General features: G+C 37.9%; 1 protein-coding gene across 1 annotated transcript in view; it reads left to right on the top strand.

Moving 5' to 3' along the window:
- The window catches only part of gab2 (GRB2-associated binding protein 2), a 123,480-nt gene that overhangs the window by 38,067 nt on the left and 64,197 nt on the right, over positions 1 to 21,216 (top strand). Inside the window, exon 3 of the mRNA XM_061877983.1 lies at positions 17,978 to 18,281. Coding sequence (XP_061733967.1) covers positions 17,978 to 18,281 — 304 coding nt within the window. The remainder of the gene's footprint in view (positions 1 to 17,977; positions 18,282 to 21,216) is intronic.

The raw sequence follows: 21,216 nt of genomic DNA, 5'->3' as shown, positions 1-21,216 counted from the left end.
AATGTCCAAACACCCCCAAAAAAAATCAAAATTACAGCAATTTAAATTACAGTGCATTATGGGTAAAATATAAAACACTCGCCACACTTATCTATTTTTGGCGCTTGCTATTTCTATTTTTTTACTTCTGTGACAGAAGTAAACAAGGTAGGAATCCAACTTTCGCATATTCCTATTAACTAATTATATTAATTATATATAATTATCATAGTGAGCAGAATGAGAAGTGCAACCAATTTAGCGTGTGTGTCTTCATGAATATGCAAAATATATGCCGGTTATCAGAGGGTCCACGGCACTGGGAAATGTGATACCATTATTTAGTGCACACAGTGTGATTTATCAAGACTGAAATTGTTTGGAGTGTCTGGAAAGAGTACTAAAATAACAGAATAATAGCACGTACATGTGAACTCCGCTGTGGAACTTGTCTGCAATTTGACATATTTATGCAGTATTACTGAGAAAGGATACCCATATTCTAGTACTATATGTAGTACTGTGTGTACTACTGTATGTGGTACTGTAAGTAATTCCAGTGGTAAAATGTGAAGATTTAGACTACTACAATTGGAGGTCAAGTATATTTGTGTGTGTGTGTATATATATATACTTTTTGCACAGTCAATTGATACAGACCTCCAAACTTCGTGTGACCTTCCAATTAGCCCACGTACAGTACGCAGAGAGCTTCATGGAATGGGTTTCCATGCCCGAGCAGCTGCATCTAAGCCATAATCACCAAGTCCAATGCAAAGCGCGGGATGCAGTGGTGTAAAGCATGTCACCACTGAAATCTAGAGCAGTGGAGACGACTTCTCTGGACTGATGAGTCATGCTTTTCCATCTGGTAATCTGCTGGACTAGTCTGGGTTTGGAGGTTGCCAGGAGAATGCTACATTTCGGACTGCATTGTGTAGAGTGTGAAATTTGGTAGAGAAGAAATTATAGTGTGGGGTTGTTTTTCATGAGTTGGGCTTGGCCCCTTAGTTCCAGTGAAAGGAACTTTGAATGATCCAGGATACCAAAAAATTGTGGACAATTCCATGCTCCCAACCTTGTAGGAACAATTTGAAGCGGGCTTTTTTTTTTTGGTTCGATTGAAACTTTTATTAGTAGATTGCACAGTACAGTACATATCCCGTACAATTGACCACTAAATGGTAACACCCGAATAAGTTTTTCAACTTGTTTAAGTCGGGGCCCCTTCCTCTTCCAACATGACAGTGATTCAGTGCACAAAAAAAGGTCCATAAAGACAGGAATGACAGAGTCCGATGTGGATGAACTTGACTGGCCTGCACAGAGTCCTGACCCGAACCCAACATAAAACCTTTGGGATGAATCAGAACGGACACTGAGAGCCAGGCCTTCTCCATCAACATCAGTGTGTGACCTCACCAATGCGCTTTTGGGAGAATGGTGGCAAAATTGCTATGAACACACTCAGCAACCTTGTGGACAGCCTTCCCAGAAGAGTTGAAGCAGTAATAGCTGCAAAAAGTGGACCCACATCATATTGAACCCTATGGGTTAGGAATGGGATGGCACTTCAAGTTCATATGTGAGTCAAGGCAGGTGGCCAAATACTTTTGGCAATATAGTCTATATATATATATGTGTGTGTGTGTTATATATATATATATATATATATATATATATATATATATATATATATATATATATATATATATATATATATATATATATATATATATATATATATATGTGTGTGTATACTGTATGTATAGAGTATAGCATAGATATTGTCAGTATAGTTGTTGTGTCTTTGTCATGTTATTGAATGAGAGAGCTGTTTTTTGTTGGGCGTGGCTTATATATGGAAAATATGTTTTGCTTGACACGACAAAATATTGAAACATGTTTTTCTGGGTGCGACTTATATATGGGCGCACATCTATTACTGGGTGCGACTTATATGCGGACACATGTTTTACTGGGTGTGACTTACATACGGAAACATATGTTTGGGTGTGACTTATATATGGAAACATGTTTTTCTGGGTGCGACTTATATATGGGTGCACATTTTTGCTGGGTGCGGCTTATATACGGAAACATATGTTTTACTGGGTGTCATTTACATATGGAAACATATGTTTGGGTGTGACTTATATATGAAAACTTGTTTTCTGGGTGCAACTTATATATGGAAACATGTTTTAGTAGGTGGGGCTTACATATGGAAACATGTTTTAGTAGGTGCGGCTTATATATGGACACATGTTTTGCTGGGTGCTACTTATATATGGAAACATATGTTTGGGTGCAACTTATACTGTATTTTTCGGACTATAAGTCGCAGTTTTTTTCATAGTGCGACATATACTCTGGAGCGACTTATGTGTGAAATTATTAACACATTACCGTAAAATATCAAACAATATTATTTATCTCATTTGCGGAAGAGACAAAGAAAATGTCAGCAATCGTCACACCCACGTCAGCAATCGTCACATATACGTCAACCAATAAGAATTCGGCGAGGGAGGGTCATGGCAGAAGTGCATTGTGGGTCATGAAATGCTAGCTGCTATATGCTACTGCCGTAGCTATTAAAATGGATCATTTTTATCGTTGGCGGTAACTTATAAAAACCGAGAAGGGCTGAACAAAAATGGCACCGAAAAGGAGATCATGTACTGCAGATTACAAGCTGGACGTAGTGAAATATGCAGCAGAAAACGACAAGAGGAAGCATCGCATAACTTTGGAGTTAACAGAGTTGTTTAGAAGCGACATTGAGGAAGAAGATTTCATCGTATTTTTTGATTAGGAGTGACAGATTGTTTGGTAAACGTGTAGCATGTTCTATATGTTATAGTTATTTGAATGACTTACCATAATATGTTATGTTAACATACCAGGCACATTCTCAGTTGGTTATTTATGCGTCATACAGTATAATGTGCACTTATTCAGCCTTTTGTTCACTATTCTTTATTTATATTAAATTGCCTTTCAACTGTCTATTCTTGGTGTTGGATTTTATCAAATAAATTTCCCCCAAAAATGCGACTTATATATGTTTTTTTTTCCTTCTTTATTATGCATTTTCGGCCGGTGCGACGTATACTCCGGAGCAATTTATAATCCGAAAAATACAGTATATGGAAACATATGTTTTACTGGGTGCGATTGATAAATGGGCAACATGTTTTACTGGGTGCAACTTATGTATGGAAACATATATTTTGCCGGGTACGGCTCAAATGCGTAAACATGTTTTACAGGGTGCGACTTATATATGGAAACATATCTTTGGGCGCGACTTATACAGTGGGGCGAAAAAGTATTTAGTCAGCCACCGATTGTGCAAATTCTCCCACTTAAAAAGATGACAGAGGTCTTTATTTTCATCATAGGTACACTTCAACTGTGAGAGACAGAATGTAGAAAAAAAATTCACATTGTAGGCTTTTTAAAGAATTTATTTGTAAATTATGGTGGAAAACAAGTATTTGGTCAACCATCCAAAGCTCTCACTGATGGAAGGAGGTTTTGGCTCAAAATCTCACGATACGTGGCCCCCTTCATTCTTTCCTTAACACAGATCAGTCGTCCTGTCCCGTTAGCAGAAAAACAGCCCCAAAGCATGATGCTTCACAGTAGGTATGGTGTTATTGGGATGCAACTCAGTATTCTTCTTCTTCCAAACATGACAAGTTGAGTTTATACCAAAAAGTTCTATTTTGGTTTCATCTGACCACATAACATTCTCCCATGTGCTCTCTGGCAAACTTCAGACGGGCCTGGACATGCACTGGCTTAAGCAGGGGGACACGTCTGGCACTGCAGGATTTGATTTCCTGTAGGCGTATTGTGTTACTGATGGTAACATTTGTTACTTTGGTCCCAGCTCTCTGCAGGTCATTCACCAGGTCACCCCGTGTGGTTCTGGGATTTTTGTTAACCGTTTTCATGATCATTTTGAACCCACGGGATGAGATCTTGCGTTGAGCCCCAGATCGAGGGAGATTATCAGTGGTCTTGTATGTCTTCCATTTTCTGATAATTGCTCCCACAGTTGATTTTTTCACACCAAGCTGCTTGCCTATTTTAAATTCACTCTTTCCAGTCAGGTGCAGGTCTACAATTGTTTTTCTGGTGTCCTTCGACAGCTCTTTGGTCTTGGCCATAGTGGAGTTTGGAGTCTGACTGTTTGAGGATGTGGACAGGTGTCTTTTATACAGATAACGAGTTCAAACCAGTTCCATTAATACAGGTAACGAGTGGAGGACAGAAGAGCTTCTTAAAGAAGAAGTTACAGGTCTGTGAGAGCCAGAGTTTGAAGTGACCAAATACTTATTTTCCACCATAATTTACAAATAAATTCTTTAAAATTCCTACAATGTGAATTCCTGGATTTTTTTTCACATTCTGTCTCTCACAGTTGAAGTGTACCTATGATGAAAATTACAGACCTCTGTCATCATTTTAAGTTGGAGAACTTGCACAATCTGTGGCTGACTAAATACTTTTTTGCCCCACTGTTTATGGGCAACATAGGTTTTACTGGGTGTGACTTATATATGGAAACATATGTTTCACTGGGTGTGTGCAGTCTATAGTTGGTCTATATCATTGCGACCTTATATTGTGCTATTGTACTAAAATGGTAAAATGGTTAAATGTTTACTTCACTCGGTGTAGACTTTGTTGTGACCTAAAAAAAAGTGTGTGCGCGTGTGTGTGTGTGTGTGTGTGTGTGTGTGTGCGTGTGCGTGCGCGCGCACATGCTCAGTTAGCCTCCACTGTTCCAGTTGAGTTAGCCGGCGGCGTGCAGCACAAACTTTCCTGTGACAAGAGGAACTCTATTGTTGGCTTCGACTGGAAATGGAGCACACAGAAATTCTGGCCAATGCTAATGCTAATGCTGCAGTAATATCTGTAGAAGTGTGTGTGTGTGTGCACGACACAGCATGAACACCAGACTATTTGTCTTGACTATAGATAGTAATATAAACATTTAAAATATGTAAGTTGTGTTCAAGCACTAATGCTAACATAAGCTCACTGCTGGTTCTCTTGCTCGTTTCAAAAGTGTGACTTTGAGCAAGTTGGAGGAGAAGTTGTGTTAAAGTGTGGGACGAGTTAGTGAATAAGAAAATAATAATAATAATAATGATATTAAACAAGTGTGGGACAAGTTAGTGAAGAAGAAAATAATAAACACTGCAGGCGACTTGCAACCTTTCACAGCTCACACTGCTGTCAACTTCTGAGGAACGTTGTACTTGCACTTTTATCAGTAGAGAGACACACACACACACACACACGCGCAGACGTGTCCGCAGAAAAGACAAACGCGTTGCTGTCACTGAAGTTTATCTGTCCTCACTCTTCTGCTTCCTTGCCCGCCGCAATATTAAGGTTAGTGCCTTCAGCCTTTTCAACATGACACTAGCCCACTATGACAACTACACAACTACACCATCAATGAGGAGTAAGAATGTGTAAACAACTACTCAACTACAAGTCTAATGAGGAATTAGAGTGTGTACACAACTACACTATCTAATGAGGAGTCAGACTATGTACACAACTACACTATCTAATGAGTAAGAGTGTTTACACAACTAAACAACTACACCATCTAATGAGTAAGAGTGTGTACACAACTACAGCATCTAATTAGAAAAAAGAATGTGCGAATAACTACACAACTACAAGAGTAATGAGGAATGGGAGTGTACACAACTACAACATCTAATGACAAGTAAGAGTGTGTAAACAACTACACAACTACACTATCTAATGAGGAGTTAGTGTGTACACAACTACACAATCTAATGAGTAAGAGTGTTTACACAACTAAACAACTACACGATCTAGTGAGTAAGAGTGTGTACACAACTAAACAACTACACTATCTAATGAGTAAGACTGTGTACACAACCAAACGACTACAGCATCTAATGAGGAAAAAGAATGTGCAAACAACTACACAACTACAAGAGTAATGAGGAATGGGAGTGTACACAACTACAACATCTAATGACAAGTAAGAGTGTGTAAACAACTACACAACTACACTATCTAATGAGGAGTTAGTGTGTACACAACTACACTATCTAATAAGGAGTAAGAATATGTACACAACTACACTATCTAATGAGGAGTTAGTGTGTACACAACTACACTATCTAATACGGAGTAAGAATATCTACACAACTACACAACTACACTATCTAATAAGGAGCAAATATATCTACACAACTACACTATCTAATAAGGAGTAAAAATATCTACACAACTACACCATCTAATGGGGAATAAGAGTGTGTACACAACTACACAACTACACCATCTAAAGAGGAGTAAGAATATGTACACAACTACACTATCTAATGAGGAGTAAGAGTATGTACACAACTACACTATCTAATGAGTAAGAGTGTGTACACAACTAGACAACTACACTATCTATTGAGGAATAAGAGTGTGTACACAACTACACCATCTAATGAGGAATAAGAGTGTGTACACCACTACACAACTACACCATCTAATGAGGAATAAGAATATGTAAACAACTACACTTTCTAATGAGGAGTAAGAGTGTGTACACAACTCCACCATCTAATGGGGAATAAGAGCATGTACACGACAACAGTATCTAATGAGTAAGAGTGTGTACACAACTACACCATCTAACGGGGAATGAGAGTATGTACACAACTACACTAATGAGTAAGAGTGTGTACACAACTAGACAACAACACTATCTATTGAGGAATAAGAGTGTGTACACAACTACACCATCTAATGAGGGATAAGAGTGTGCACACCACTACACAACTACACCATCTAATGAGGAATAAGAATATGTACACAACTACACTTTCTAATGAGTAAGAGTGTGTACACAACTACACCATCTAATGGGGAATAAGAGTATGTACACAACTACACTATCTAATGAGTAAGAGTGTGTACACAACTACACCATCTAATGAGGAATAAGAGTGTGTACACAACTACACTATCTAATGGGGAATGAGAGTATGTACACAACTACACTTTCTAATGAGTAAGAGTGTGTACACAACTAGACAACTACACTATCTATTGAGGAATAAGAGTGTGCACACAACTACTCCATATAATGAGGAATAAGAGTGTGTACACCACTACACAACTACACCATCTAATGAGGAATAAGAATATGTACACAACTACACTTTCTAATGAGGAGTAAGAGTGTGTACACAACTCCACCATCTAATGGGGAATAAGAGTATGTACACGACAACAGTATCTAATGAGTAAGAGTGTGTACACAACTACACCATCTAATGAGGAATAAGAGTGTGTACACAACTACACCATCTATTGAGGAATAAGTGTGTGTACACAACTACACAACTACTCCATCTAATGAGGAATAAGAGTGTGTACACCTCGACACAACTATACCATCTAATGAGGAATAAGAATATGTACACAACTACACTATCTAATGAGGAGTAAGAGTGTGTACACAACACCACCATCTAATGGGGAATTAGAGTATGTTACAACTACACTATCTAATGAGTAAGACTGTGTACACAACTACACCATCTAATGAGGAATAAGAGTGTATTCACAACTACACAACTACACCATCTAAAGAGGAGTAAGAATATGTACACAACTACACTATCTAATGAGGAGTAAGAGTGTGTACACAACTCCACCATCTAATGGGGAATGAGAGTATGTACACAACTACACTATCTAATGAGTAAGAGTGTGTACACAACTAGACAACTACACTATCTATTGAGGAATAAGAGTGTGTACACAACTACACCATCTAATGAGGAATAAGAGTGTGTACACCATTACACAACTACACCATCTAATGAGGAATAAGAATATGTAAACAACTACACTTTCTAATGAGGAGTAAGAGTGTGTACACAACTCCACCATCTAATGGGGAATAAGAGCATGTACACGACAACAGTATCTAATGAGTAAGAGTGTGTACACAACTACACCATCTAACGGGGAATGAGAGTATGTACACAACTACACTAATGAGTAAGAGTGTGTACACAACTAGACAACAACACTATCTATTGAGGAATAAGAGTGTGTACACAACTACACAACTACACCATCTAATGAGGAATAAGAGTGTGCACACCACTACACAACTACACCATCTAATGAGGAATAAGAATATGTACACAACTACACTTTCTAATGAGTAAGAGTGTGTACAAAACTACACCATCTAATGGGGAATAAGAGTATGTACACAACTACACTATCTAATGAGTAAGAGTGTGTACACAACTACACCATCTAATGAGGAATAAGAGTGTGTACACAACTACACTATCTAATGGGGAATGAGAGTATGTACACAACTACACTTTCTAATGAGTAAGAGTGTGTACACAACTAGACAACTACACTATCTATTGAGGAATAAGAGTGTGTACACAACTACACCATCTAATGAGGAATAAGATTGTGTACACCACTACACAACTACACCATCTAATGAGGAATAAGAGTGTGTACACCACTACACAACTACACCATCTAATGAGGAATAAGAATATGTACACAACTACACTTTCTAATGAGGAGTAAGAGTGTGTACACAACTCCACCATCTAATGGGGAATAAGAGTATGTACACGACAACAGTATCTAATGAGTAAGAGTGTGTACACAACTACACCATCTAATGAGGAATAAGAGTGTGTACACAACTACACCATCTAATGAGGAATAAGAGTGTGTACACAACTACACCATCTATTGAGGAATAAGTGTGTGTACACAACTACACAACTACTCCATCTAATGAGGAATAAGAGTGTGTACACCTCGACACAACTATACCATCTAATGAGGAATAAGAATATGTACACAACTACACTATCTAATGAGGAGTAAGAGTGTGTACACAACACCACCATCTAATGGGGAATTAGAGTATGTTACAACTACACTATCTAATGAGTAAGACTGTGTACACAACTACACCATCTAATGAGGAATAAGAGTGTATTCACAACTACACAACTACACCATCTAATGAGGAATAAGAATATGTACACAACTACACTTTCTAATGAGGAGTAAGTGTGTACACAACTCCACCATCTAATGGGGAATAAGAGTATGTACACAACTACACTATCTAATGAGTAAGAGTGTGTACACAACTACACCATCTAATGAGGAATAAGAATATGTACACAACTACACTTTCTAATGAGGAGTAAGTGTGTACACAACTCCACCATCTAATGGGGAATAAGAGTATGTACACGACTACGCTATCTAATGAGTAAGAGTGTGTACACAACTACACCATCTAATGAGGAATACGAGTGTGTACACAACTACACCATCTATTGAGGAATACGTGTGTGTACACAACTACACAACTACACCATCTAATAAGGAATAAGAGTGTGTACACCTCGACACAACTACACCATCTAATGAGGAATAGGAATATGTACACAACTACACTATCTAATGAGGAGTAAGAGTGTGTACACAACTACACCATCTAATGGTAAATTAGAGTATGTACACACCTACACTATCTAATGAGTAAGACTGTGTACCCAACTACACCATCTAATGAGGAATAAGAGTGTATTCACAACTACACAACCACACCATCTAATGAGGAATAAGAATATGTACACAACTACACTTTCTAATGAGGAGTAAGTGTGTACACAACTCCACCATCTAATGGGGAATAAGAGTATGTACACAACTACACTATGTAATGAGTAAGAGTTTGTACACAACTACACCATCTAATGAGGAATGAGAATATGTACACAACTTCATTTTCTAATGAAGAGTAAGTGTGTACACAACTCCACCATCTAATGGGGAATAAGAGTATGTACACGACTACACTTTCTAATGAGGAGTAAGAGTGTGTACACAACTACAACATCTAATGATGAGTAAGAGTGTGTAAACAACTATAGACCCCGTTTCCATTGGGAAATTGTGTTAGATGTAAATATAAACGGAATACAATGATTTGCAAATAATTTTCAACCCATATTCAGTTGAATATGCTACAAAGACAACATATTTGATGTTCAAACTGATAAACACTTTTTTTTGCAAATAATCATTAACTTTAGAATTTAGAAACACGTGACAAAGAAGTTGGGAAAGGTGGCAATAACTGCTGATAAAGTTGAGGAATGCTCATCAAACACTTTTTTGAAACATCCCACAGGTGTGTAGGCTAATTGGGAACAGGTGGGTGCCATGATTGAGTATGAAAACAGCATGCCAAAAAAATATCAGTCTTTCATTAGAAAGGATGGGGGGAAGTACACCCCTTTGCCCAAATATCATATTTTTGTCCACTGTAACATTAAACAGAGTTTGAACAGTAACACTGTGTTTGAATATTTCATTAAGTGATTCTACAGCGTGCCAAAAGATATACGTGCCACAGTTTGAGAACTGGCAATTTAGAATAAAAAACAAACACAAGCAATATTGCAACGTTGCTCAGGAGAAAACAGCTGGGTCAGCATCACTTAATGACTTTCAGGAGCAGGTGGAAAGAATAAAAATATTCATTGGGAGGTTGCCCACAGCCACAGCTGTTTAATGCAAAACAAATTTTACGCGTTAGTAATTAAAGATTGATTAGTTATTTTGTTGTGGATGATTAAAACACACACATATATATATATACATATATATATATATATATATATATATATATATATATATATATATATATATATATATATATATATATATATATATATATATATATATATATATATATATATATATTTATATGTATATATATATATATATATATATATATATATATATATAATATTTCAATTGTCTACTTTTTACCGTTAAGCAGTTTGGTCCCAGGAGCTTTCGTAAGCCGTCCATAGCGTAACTACTCGCATGGATCCTTCATTCATCAGTCCAAGCAACATTTGTAACTTTTACAATATAACTGAAACAATTCTTACTTATTAAAATGTCCCATGTATGATGTCTGTAGGAGAGTTTACATGCATATTTCTACGTGCTATCCTAATGTACTGATGCTAGAATGGTTAGCTAACATGCTAACAGGTTTAGGAGTGTCTGTGTTAGTACTATTAACTTCCAATGGCATTCTTTTGGTATTGTTTCACTTTCACAAATTCCTCGGTATTGTTTCACTTTCACAAATTCCTCAGTAAATTCAACAAAACGTCCCTATGGAGTTATTATTGGAGAGCTAGGTTGTGCAGCTAGTAGGTCCATGACTATGACTTTTTTTATTTTGGTCCGCTGACACCGTTTGGAGACAATTAACGTATGTAAATAAACATTTCTGCGTAAATAACTTGTTTTACAACGTATATATCTGTGACTTATAGTCCTGTGCGACTTGTATATGGAAACATGGTTTACTGGGTGCGACTTATATATGAAAACTTGTTTCCTGGGTGCGACTTTTTAATGGAAACATGTTTTAGTGGGTGCGGCTTATATATGGAAAACTATGTTTTTCCTTCCTGCGCCCTGTACAGTATGCGGAAATATGTTTTACTGGGTGTGACTTATATATGGAAACATGTTTTTCTGGGTGCACCTTATATATGGGAACATATGTTTGGGTGCGACTTATATGTGGAAACATGATTAACTGGGTGCGACTTATATGTGGAAACATGATTAACTGGGTGCGACTTATATACAGAAACATACGTTTTACAGGGGGCGACTTTTATATGAAAACTTGTTTCCTGGGAGCGACTTTTTAATGGAAACTTGTTTTAGTGGGTGCGGCTTATATATGGAAACATGTTTTGCTGGGTGCGGCTTATATATGGAAAAATGTGTTTTTCCTTCCTGCGCCTTGTACAGTATGTGGAAACATGTTTTACTGGGTGTGATTTATATATGGAAACATGTTTTTCTGGGTGCACCTTATATATGGGAACATATGTTTGGGTGCGACTTATATGTGGAAACATGATTAACTGGGTGTGACTTATATACAGAAACATACGTTTTACAGGGGGCGACTTTTATATGAAAACTTGTTTCCTGGGAGCGACTTTTTAATGAAAACTTTTTTTAGTGGGTGCGGCTAATATATGGACACGTGTTTTGCTGGGTGCGACTTAGATATGGAAAATATGTTTTTCTTCGTGCGCCTTCTACAGTATAAGGAAACATATTTTACTGGGTGTGACTTATATATGGAAACATGTTTTTCTGGGTGCGCCTTATATATGGAAACATGTTTCACTGGGTGCGATTTATAACTGGGCAACATATGTTTTACTGGGCGCGACTTATACATGAATACTTGTTTTCTGGTTGCGACTTATATATGGAACATGTTTTACTGGGTGCGACTTATTTATGAAGACATGTTTTTCTGGGTGCGATTTATATATGGGCAACATGTTTTACGGGTGCGCCTTGTATACTTGTATATGGAAACATGTTTTACTGGGTGCGACGTATATATGGAAATATGGTTTTCTGGGTGCGCCTTATATTTGTGAACATATGTTTTGGGTGCACCTTATATATGGAAACATATGTTTGGGTGCGACTTATATATGGAAACATGTTTCACTGGGTGCGATTTATAAATGGGCAACATGTTTTACTGGGCGCGACTTATATGTGATAACTTGTTTTTTGGGTGCGACTTATACATGAAAACATGTTTTACTGGGTGCAACTTATCAAAGTTAAAGTTAAAGTACCAATGATTGTCACACACATACTAGATGTGGCGAAATTATTCTCTGCATTTGACCCATCACCCTTGATCACCCCCTAGGAGGTGAGGGGAGCAGTGGGCAGCAGCGGTGCCGCGCCCGGGAATCATTTATGGTGATTAACCCCCAATTCCAACCCTTAATGCTGAATGCCAAGCAGGGAGGTAATGAGTCCCATTTTTTTATAGTCTTTGGTATGACTCGGCCGGGATTTCAACTCACGACCTACCGATCTCAGGGCAGACACTGTAACCACTAGGCCACTGAGTGGAAACATGTTTTCCTGGGTGTGCCTTATATATGGAAACATATGTTTGGGTCCGACTCATATATGGAAACGTGTTTGGGTGCGACTTATATATGGAAACATATGTTTTACTGGGTGCGATTTATATATGGGCAACAAATGTTTTACTGGGTGCGCCTTGTATACTTGTATATGGAAACATGTTTTACTGGGTGCGACGTATATATGGAAACATGTTTTTCTGGGTGCGCCTTATATTTGGAAACATATGTTTTGGGGGCGACTTATATGTGGAAACATGTTAGGGTGCGACTTATAAATGGAAACATGTTTTACTGGGGGCGATTTATATATGGGCGACATGTTTTACTGGGTACGCTTTGTATACTTGTATATGGAAACACATTTTTCTGTGTGCGCCTTATATTTGGAAACATGTTTTGAGTGCGACTTATACATTGAAACATATGTTTGGATGCGACTTATATATGGGCACATATGTTTGGGTGCGACTTATATATGGAAACGTATGTTTTGCTGGGTGCGATTTATATATGGGCAACATATGTTTTACTGGGTGCGACTTATATATGAGAACATATGTTTTGCTGGGGGCAACTCGAAGGTCCTGGGTTTTGTCCTGCGCTCGGGATCTTTCTGTGTGGAGTTTGCATGTCCTCCCTGTGACTGCATGGGTTCCCACCAGGTACTCAGGCTTCCTCCCTCCTCCAAAGACATGCACCTGGGGATAGATTGATTGGCAACACTAAATTGGCCCTAGTGTGTGAGTGTGAATTTTGTCTCTCTATCTGTGTTGGCCCTGTGATGAGGTGGCGACTTGTCCAGGGTGTACCCCGCCTTCCACACAATTGTAGCTAAGATAAGCTCCAGCGCCCTCCACGACTCCGAAGGGACTAAGTGGAAGGAAATGGATGGATGGATGGATGTTTTGATGTGTGAGACTTAATTGTGGAAACATATGTTTTACTGGGTGCGACTTATATATGGAAACATGATTGGGTGCGACTTATATATGGAAACATGTTTGGGTGCGACTTATATATGGAAATGTGTTTTGCTGGGTGCGTCTTATATGCTGGTGCAGTCTGTAGTTGGTCTATCATTGGGACCTAATATTGTACTAAAATGGTAGAAAAAGGAATGTTAGAATGGTTAAATGTTTACTACACTCAGTGTAGACTTTGTTGTGACCTGGAGAAGATCATAGTGTCTAGTAGTGTGTGTGTGTGTGTGTGTGTGTGTGTGTGTGTGTGCGTGCGTGCGTGCGTGCGTGCGTGCGTGCGTGCGTGCGTGTGTGTGACATGTCCTGCTGGAAGTGCATCGCTGGCACACGTCCAAAAACCTCCATAACCCCCTCCGACACCCCTCCCCCTCCAACTTCTCTCTTCCTGGTCTTCCTATTCAACTAATAATGCCTACATTAAAGGCCTACTGAAACCCACTACTACCCACCATGCAGTCTGATAGTTTATATCAATGATGAAATATTAACATTGCAACACATGCCAATATGTCCTTTTTACTTTACTAAATTACAATTTTAAATTTCCCGGGAGTTTCGTCTTCGAAACGTCATGTAATGATTACGTGTATGCAAAACGTCACAGGTTTTTAGGAAGTATGAGCGCTGCACACACACACAGCTAAAAGTCGTCTGCTTAAACGACATAATTATACAGTTTTTTGGACATCTGTGTTGCTGAATCTATTGCAATTTGTTCAATTAATATTGAAGAAGTCACAGTAGAAAGATGGAGTTGGGAAGTGTTAGCCTTTAGCCACACAAACACACGGTGATTCCTTGTTTAAAATTCCTGGAGGTGAAACTTTCCTATGGATCAGAGCGAGGTCAAGAGAACATGGATCCCGACCACATGTCAACCAGCAGGTTTCGGTGAGAAAATTGTGGTTAAAAAGTCAGTTCTTACCGGAGAAAAGCTGAGCTTCTGCCGTCCATAGCTGCCGTCGACTCCCCTGAGACATTGGCGTCAAGACACCCGTGGAGACACCCTTCCGACTATCAGGTACTATTAAACTCGCTAAAACACTAGCAACACAATAGAAAAATAAGGGATTTCCCAGACTTAGCCTAGTAAATGTGTCTAAAAACAGCGGAATCCGTCCCAATGCAATCGCGTTTTTTTTTTTTTTTTCTAGTCCGTCGCTATCAATATCCTCAAACACGAATCTTTCATCCTCGCTCAAATTAATGGGGAAATTGTCGTTTTCTCGGTCCGAATAGCACTTTTTGTTGGAGGCTCCCATTAAAAACAATGTGAATATGTGAGGAGCCATCAAACATGTGACATCATCGTCTGCGACTTCCGGTAGAGGCAGGGCTTTTCTCTTAGCACCTAAAGTTGCAAACTTTATCGTGGATGTTCTCTACTAAATCCTTTCAGCAAAAATTTGGCAATATCGCGAAATGATCAAGTATGACACATAGAATGGACCTGCTATCCCCGTTTAAATAAGAAAATCTCATTTCAGTAGGCCTTTAAACTATATTACGTATTTACAGACAAAGTACTACAGTGGTATTTACAGAGGAAGTACTTGAGAAGTATTTACAGATGAAGTACTACAGTAGTATTTACAGAGGAAAAAACACACTAGTATTTACGCAGGAAGTACCGCAGTAGTATTTACGCGGGAAGTACTACAGTAATATTTACGAATTAATTTTCTACAGTAATATTTACAGAGACATTTTTGCAGTAGTATTTTCAGAGGAAATACTACAATTAAATATTTACAGAGGAAGAAATGCAGTAGTATTTACACATGAAGTCCATCCATCTATTTTCTACCGCTTTCCTTTTTTGGGCTCGTGGTGGTTGCTGGAGCCTATCTCAGCTGCATTTGGGCGGAAGGCGCAGTACACCCTGGACAAGTCCCTCATTACAGGGTCAACACAGACAGACAGACGACATTCACACGACCATTTAGTGTTGCTAATCAACCTATCCCCAGGTGCATGTTTTTAGAGGTGGGAGGTATTGTAGTACACATGAAGTACTGTTTTTGTTGATGTTGACATTGTTGGTGATCAAGTTGATATTGTGGTTGATGATGATGTTCATGTTGATATTGATGATGTTGATGATGATCTTTTTGCTGATGTTGACTGTTAATATTATGATTGATGTTGCTGATGATTATGCTGATGATATTGAGGTTGATGTTGATGTTAATGATATTGTGGATGATGAGGATGATTACATTGATATTGTTGATGTTATTGTGGTTGATGTTGATAATCATGTGGATGTTGTTGATGATGTTGTTAATGTTGTGGATTATGTTTGTCTTAATGTTGTTGATATTGTTGATGTTATTATTGGTGTCCATGTTCTTGTTGATGATGATATTGCTGATTTTGTTGACATTGTTGATTATCATAATGATATTGCGGTTGATGTTGTTCATGTTGATCTCGATGATGTCGCTAATGATGATATTTTTGTTCATGTTGTAGACTGTTGATGATGTTGATATTGTGGTTGATTTTGTTGATGATTATGTTGATGTTGATATTCTTGATGATATTGTGGTTAATGTTGATGATATTGTGGATGATGTTGATTATGTTGGTATTGTTGATGATATTGTGGTTGATGATCATGTCCATGTTGATGTTGTTTTTGTTGATGTTAATCTAGCTGTTAATGTTAATATTGTTGTCCATGTTCTTGTTAATGATACTGCTGTTGATGTTGACATTGTTGATGATCATGTTGATATCGTGGTTGATGTTTATGTTGATATTTATGATGTCGATGATGATGATGTTGTTGTTGATTTTGACATTGTTGATGATCATGTTTATTTTGGTTGATGTTCATGTTGATATTATGTCGATGATGATGAAGATGATGATGTGTTTGTTGATGTTGTAGACTATGTTGATGATGTTGATATTGTAGTTAATGTTGTTGTTGATTATGTCAATGTTGATATTGTTGATGATATTATGGTTGATGTTGTTGATGATATTGTGAGTGATGTTGAAATTGTTGATATTGTTAATGATATTGTGGTTGATTGATTGATCTTGTTGTTGATGTTAATATTGTTGTCCATGTTCTTGTTGCTGATTATAGTGTTGATGATCTTGTTGATATCGTGGTTGATAATCATGTTGATGATACTGATGATGATGTTGATTGTAGTGTGGATTTTGTTGATCATGTTGTTGATAATGATGTTGTAAATGATGTTGATGTTTTTGTTGTTGATTATGTTGATATTGTTGATGATCATATTGTGGTTGATGATTTTGATGATAATATTGATGTTGTAATGTTGATGTTAATGTAGTTGATCATGTTGATGATGTTGTTGTTGATTATGTTGATGAAGTTGATGTTAATGATTATGTTGATCATGTTAATGATGTTGAAGTTGTTGATGATTATGTTGTTGTTGATGTTTATGATGTTGATGTTGATTATTATGTTGATTATGGTGTTGTTAATGTTGATGATTATGTTAATGAAGTTGATGATTATGTTGTTAATGATTATGTTGTTTATGTTGTTGATGTTGTAGTAATGTGCCTGCTGGCTCTCTAACTGTCGCTGAGCTCGGGGGTTTGTTGCTGAGTGGAAGATATCAGTACAGGAAATACGTTGGTTGTGGGGTAAACACCTGCTGCACATGCACACACACACCACACACACACAATAACCACACACTTACAAACACACACACACACAAGCTAACGTGTAGAGAGGCAGTTGTTGAAGTGTCAAAAGACGCCACAAACAACATCCTGCTGCTGACATCATGAAATACAGCACTTGTAGTACTGTGGTAGTACTGTGGTAGTAGTGTGGTAGTAGTGTGGTAGTAGTGTGGTAGTACTGTGGTAGTAGTGTTGTAGTAGTAGTGTTGTAGTTTGGCTGCGTCACAAGGCTGTTATCTACTCCGCCAGGCGTGGAAGAGGCGCTGGTTCATCCTGCGCAGCGGGCGCATGAGCGGCGACGCAGACGTGCTGGAGTACTACAAGAACCAGCACGCCAAGAAGCCCATCAGGGTCATCGACCTTCACGCCTGCCAGCAGGTGGACGCCGGCCTCACCTTCAAGAGAAAGGAGTTCCAGGACAGCTTCGTGTTCGACATCAAGACCTCCGAGCGCACCTTCTACCTGGTGGCCGACACCCAGGACGACATGAACAAGTGGGTGCGCTCCATCTGCCAGCTGTGCGGATTTAACCAGTCCGAGGACAACCAGCACGGTAAGACCTCGTCCTTGTCCTCGTACTCGTCCTCCAACAACCACCTTCTACTTCTTCACCCTTCCATCTTCCAGTCCTTCAAGGACTCTGTTTATCTTTCCTAACACCTGTTTTGTGCTTTCATTTTCTCACGTATTAATTAACACAAATTGATAGAGGAGCCAATAAGTCAGAGTAGAGGTTCTTAAAGTGGAACTGCACTGTTTTTTTTTTTAAATGTTGCCTATCATTCACAATCTTTATGCAAGACCTTCCTCTTTTTTATGTATTCTAAGTCGTAAAAAACAGCAAGTACGAGGTGGCTAATGGAAATACTCATACAAAAAACACCAACAATACTCAATTTACGTGTGGTGACCTGAATATTAATTATTTAGTATTTGCAAAATTGTTATTATAAGCGCTGACGCAGGGGAACTACTTGGAGAGAGCTAACTAGCTTATGCTGCTATGTTGACATGTTGAGTTGCTGCAAGGATACTTAGTTGGTAAAAGTTAGTTCTAGATGATAAGTCATGTCTCTAGATAGTAGAAGGTTGTGGACATAAACTCACAAGTTGGTTAACAAAATAGCAAGAAATACTTTTGTTCAACCTTTTGTCAGGATGATGATCAATTGTTGATTTAAAAGGGAATGTACAACAATCCAATCAGTCTTTATCCCAGTGAGAGCAGACATTGTACAGTAAGTGGTTGTTTTATCATGTTTGTATATATTGTTTAGCACTTAGCAATACTGCTACATGATGCTCTGTGTTTTACTTCTAAAAGTTTTAGATCACCCTCCTTATATTCAGGCTCAAAAATAGAAGTTTCTGGATCATCATTTGTCCCAGAGTAGTCTTTCTTGTCTCTCATCAAGTCCGCCATGATTAGTAGTCTTGTTGTTGTTGAAGGGGAATAGAACGTTTTGAAATGATTTAATCTACCGTATACTTAAAATGATCAAAATACATAGATATTACATGTTATTCTGAATGTTACTAGATACTACATATATACAGTGGGGCAAAAAAGTATTTAGTCAGCCACCGATTGTGCAAGTTCTCCCACTTAAAATGATGACAGAGGTCTGTAATTTTCATCATAGGTACACTTCAACTGTGAGAGACATAATGTGAAAAAAAATCCAGGAATTCACATTGTAGGAATTTTATATAATTTATTTGTAAATTATGGAGGAAAATAAGTATTTGGTCAACCATTCAAAGCTTTCGCTGATGGAAGGAGGTTTTGGTATTCTTCTTCCTCCAAACTTGACGAGTTGACTTTATACCAAAAAGTTATATTTTGGTTTCATCTGACCACATGACATTCTCCCAAACCTCTGCTGTATCATCCATGTATCCATTTTGGTATAAACTCAACTCGTCGTGTTTGGAGGAAGAAGAATACTGAGTTGCATCCCAAGAACACCATACCTACTGTGAAGCATGGGGGTGGAAACATCATGCTTTGGGGCTGTTTTTCTGTTAAGGGGACAGGACGATTGATTCGTGTTAAGGAAAGAATGAATGGGGCCATGTATCGTGAGATTCAGAGCCAAAACCTCCTTCCATCAGTGAGAGCTTTGAATGGTTGACCAAATACTTATTTTCCACCATAATTTACAAATAAATTCTTTAAAATTCCTACAATGTGAATTCCTCTATTTTTTTTTCACATTCTGTCTCTCACAGTTGAAGTGTACCTATGATGAAAATTATAGACCTCTGTCATTTTAAGTGGGAGAACTTGCACAATCGGTGGCTGACTAAATACTTTTTTGCCCCAATGTACTTACAGTGTGTATATAAAATATGTAAATATCACATGTTATTATGAACGTTACTACATTACATACTGTATATACTTAGTGTGTATATAAAATATGTAAATATGACATGAATGTTACTAGATGCTACATATATACTTACAGTGTGTATATAAACTATGTAAATATTACATGTTATTATCAATGTTACTATATTACATATTGTATATAAACATTAAGTATATATGTAAATATTACATTTTATTATGAATGGATTGAACTTTCACTGTATCATGTTAGACCCGCTCGACATCCATTGCTTTCGGTCCCCTGGGGGGGGGGGGGGGGGGGGGGGTTGCCCACATTTGAGGTCCTCTCCAAGGTTTCTCATAGTCAGCATTGTCACTGGCGTCTCAGTGGATGTGAATTCTCCCTGCCCACTGGGTGTGAGTTTTCCTTGCCCTTATGTGGGTTCTTCCGAGGATGTCGTAGTCGTAATGGTTTGTACAGTCCTTTGAGATGTTTGTGATTTAGGGCTATATAAATAAACATTGATTGATTGATTGATGAATGCCACTAGATACTACATATATACTTAGTGTGTATATGAAATACGTAAATATTACATGTTATTATGAATGAATATTTGGATGTTTTTGAAGGTATTTATAGGCATAATTGAGCAACACCTAATGTTGTTAGCTGACTTTTGCTTATGTTTATTTACGATTTAGAATGCATAAGAAGTGAAAAACACGTGTTCTTGTCTTACATAAAAGTTGTGAATGATAGACACATTTCTAATAATAAAAAAAGAAGTGCACTTCCCTTTTAAGAGCAGTACTTGAATCATGCTTCAAACCCTTCTTGGAAAAGTTGTGCACGACAAAATGTCGACATCATCCCTGACTTCCTTATTTTGATTGAAAAACAGAAAAACAAATGTTTTTTTTGTGTTTTTGTTTATGTAGGTTAGTGTTTTACTGTATATGTTGTGTTCCTCAACTAATGTCAGTAGTCCACTGTCTTCGTCTCTGTGGGCGGAGGTGGTGATAGTACACATTTCTGTTGGACTCTCCTAAACTAAAATGAAACGGGAAACTATCATCCGTGCACATAGACTTGTGATTTTGTCCAGAGATATTTGGATCTAAAGGATCTTAGTTGACTTGGATTTTATTC

Source organism: Nerophis ophidion, linkage group LG18 (assembly GCF_033978795.1).
Source record: "Nerophis ophidion isolate RoL-2023_Sa linkage group LG18, RoL_Noph_v1.0, whole genome shotgun sequence".
In the NCBI taxonomy this organism is placed as follows: Eukaryota; Metazoa; Chordata; class Actinopteri; order Syngnathiformes; family Syngnathidae; genus Nerophis; species Nerophis ophidion.
This window is presented reverse-complemented; position numbering and strand designations above follow the sequence as displayed.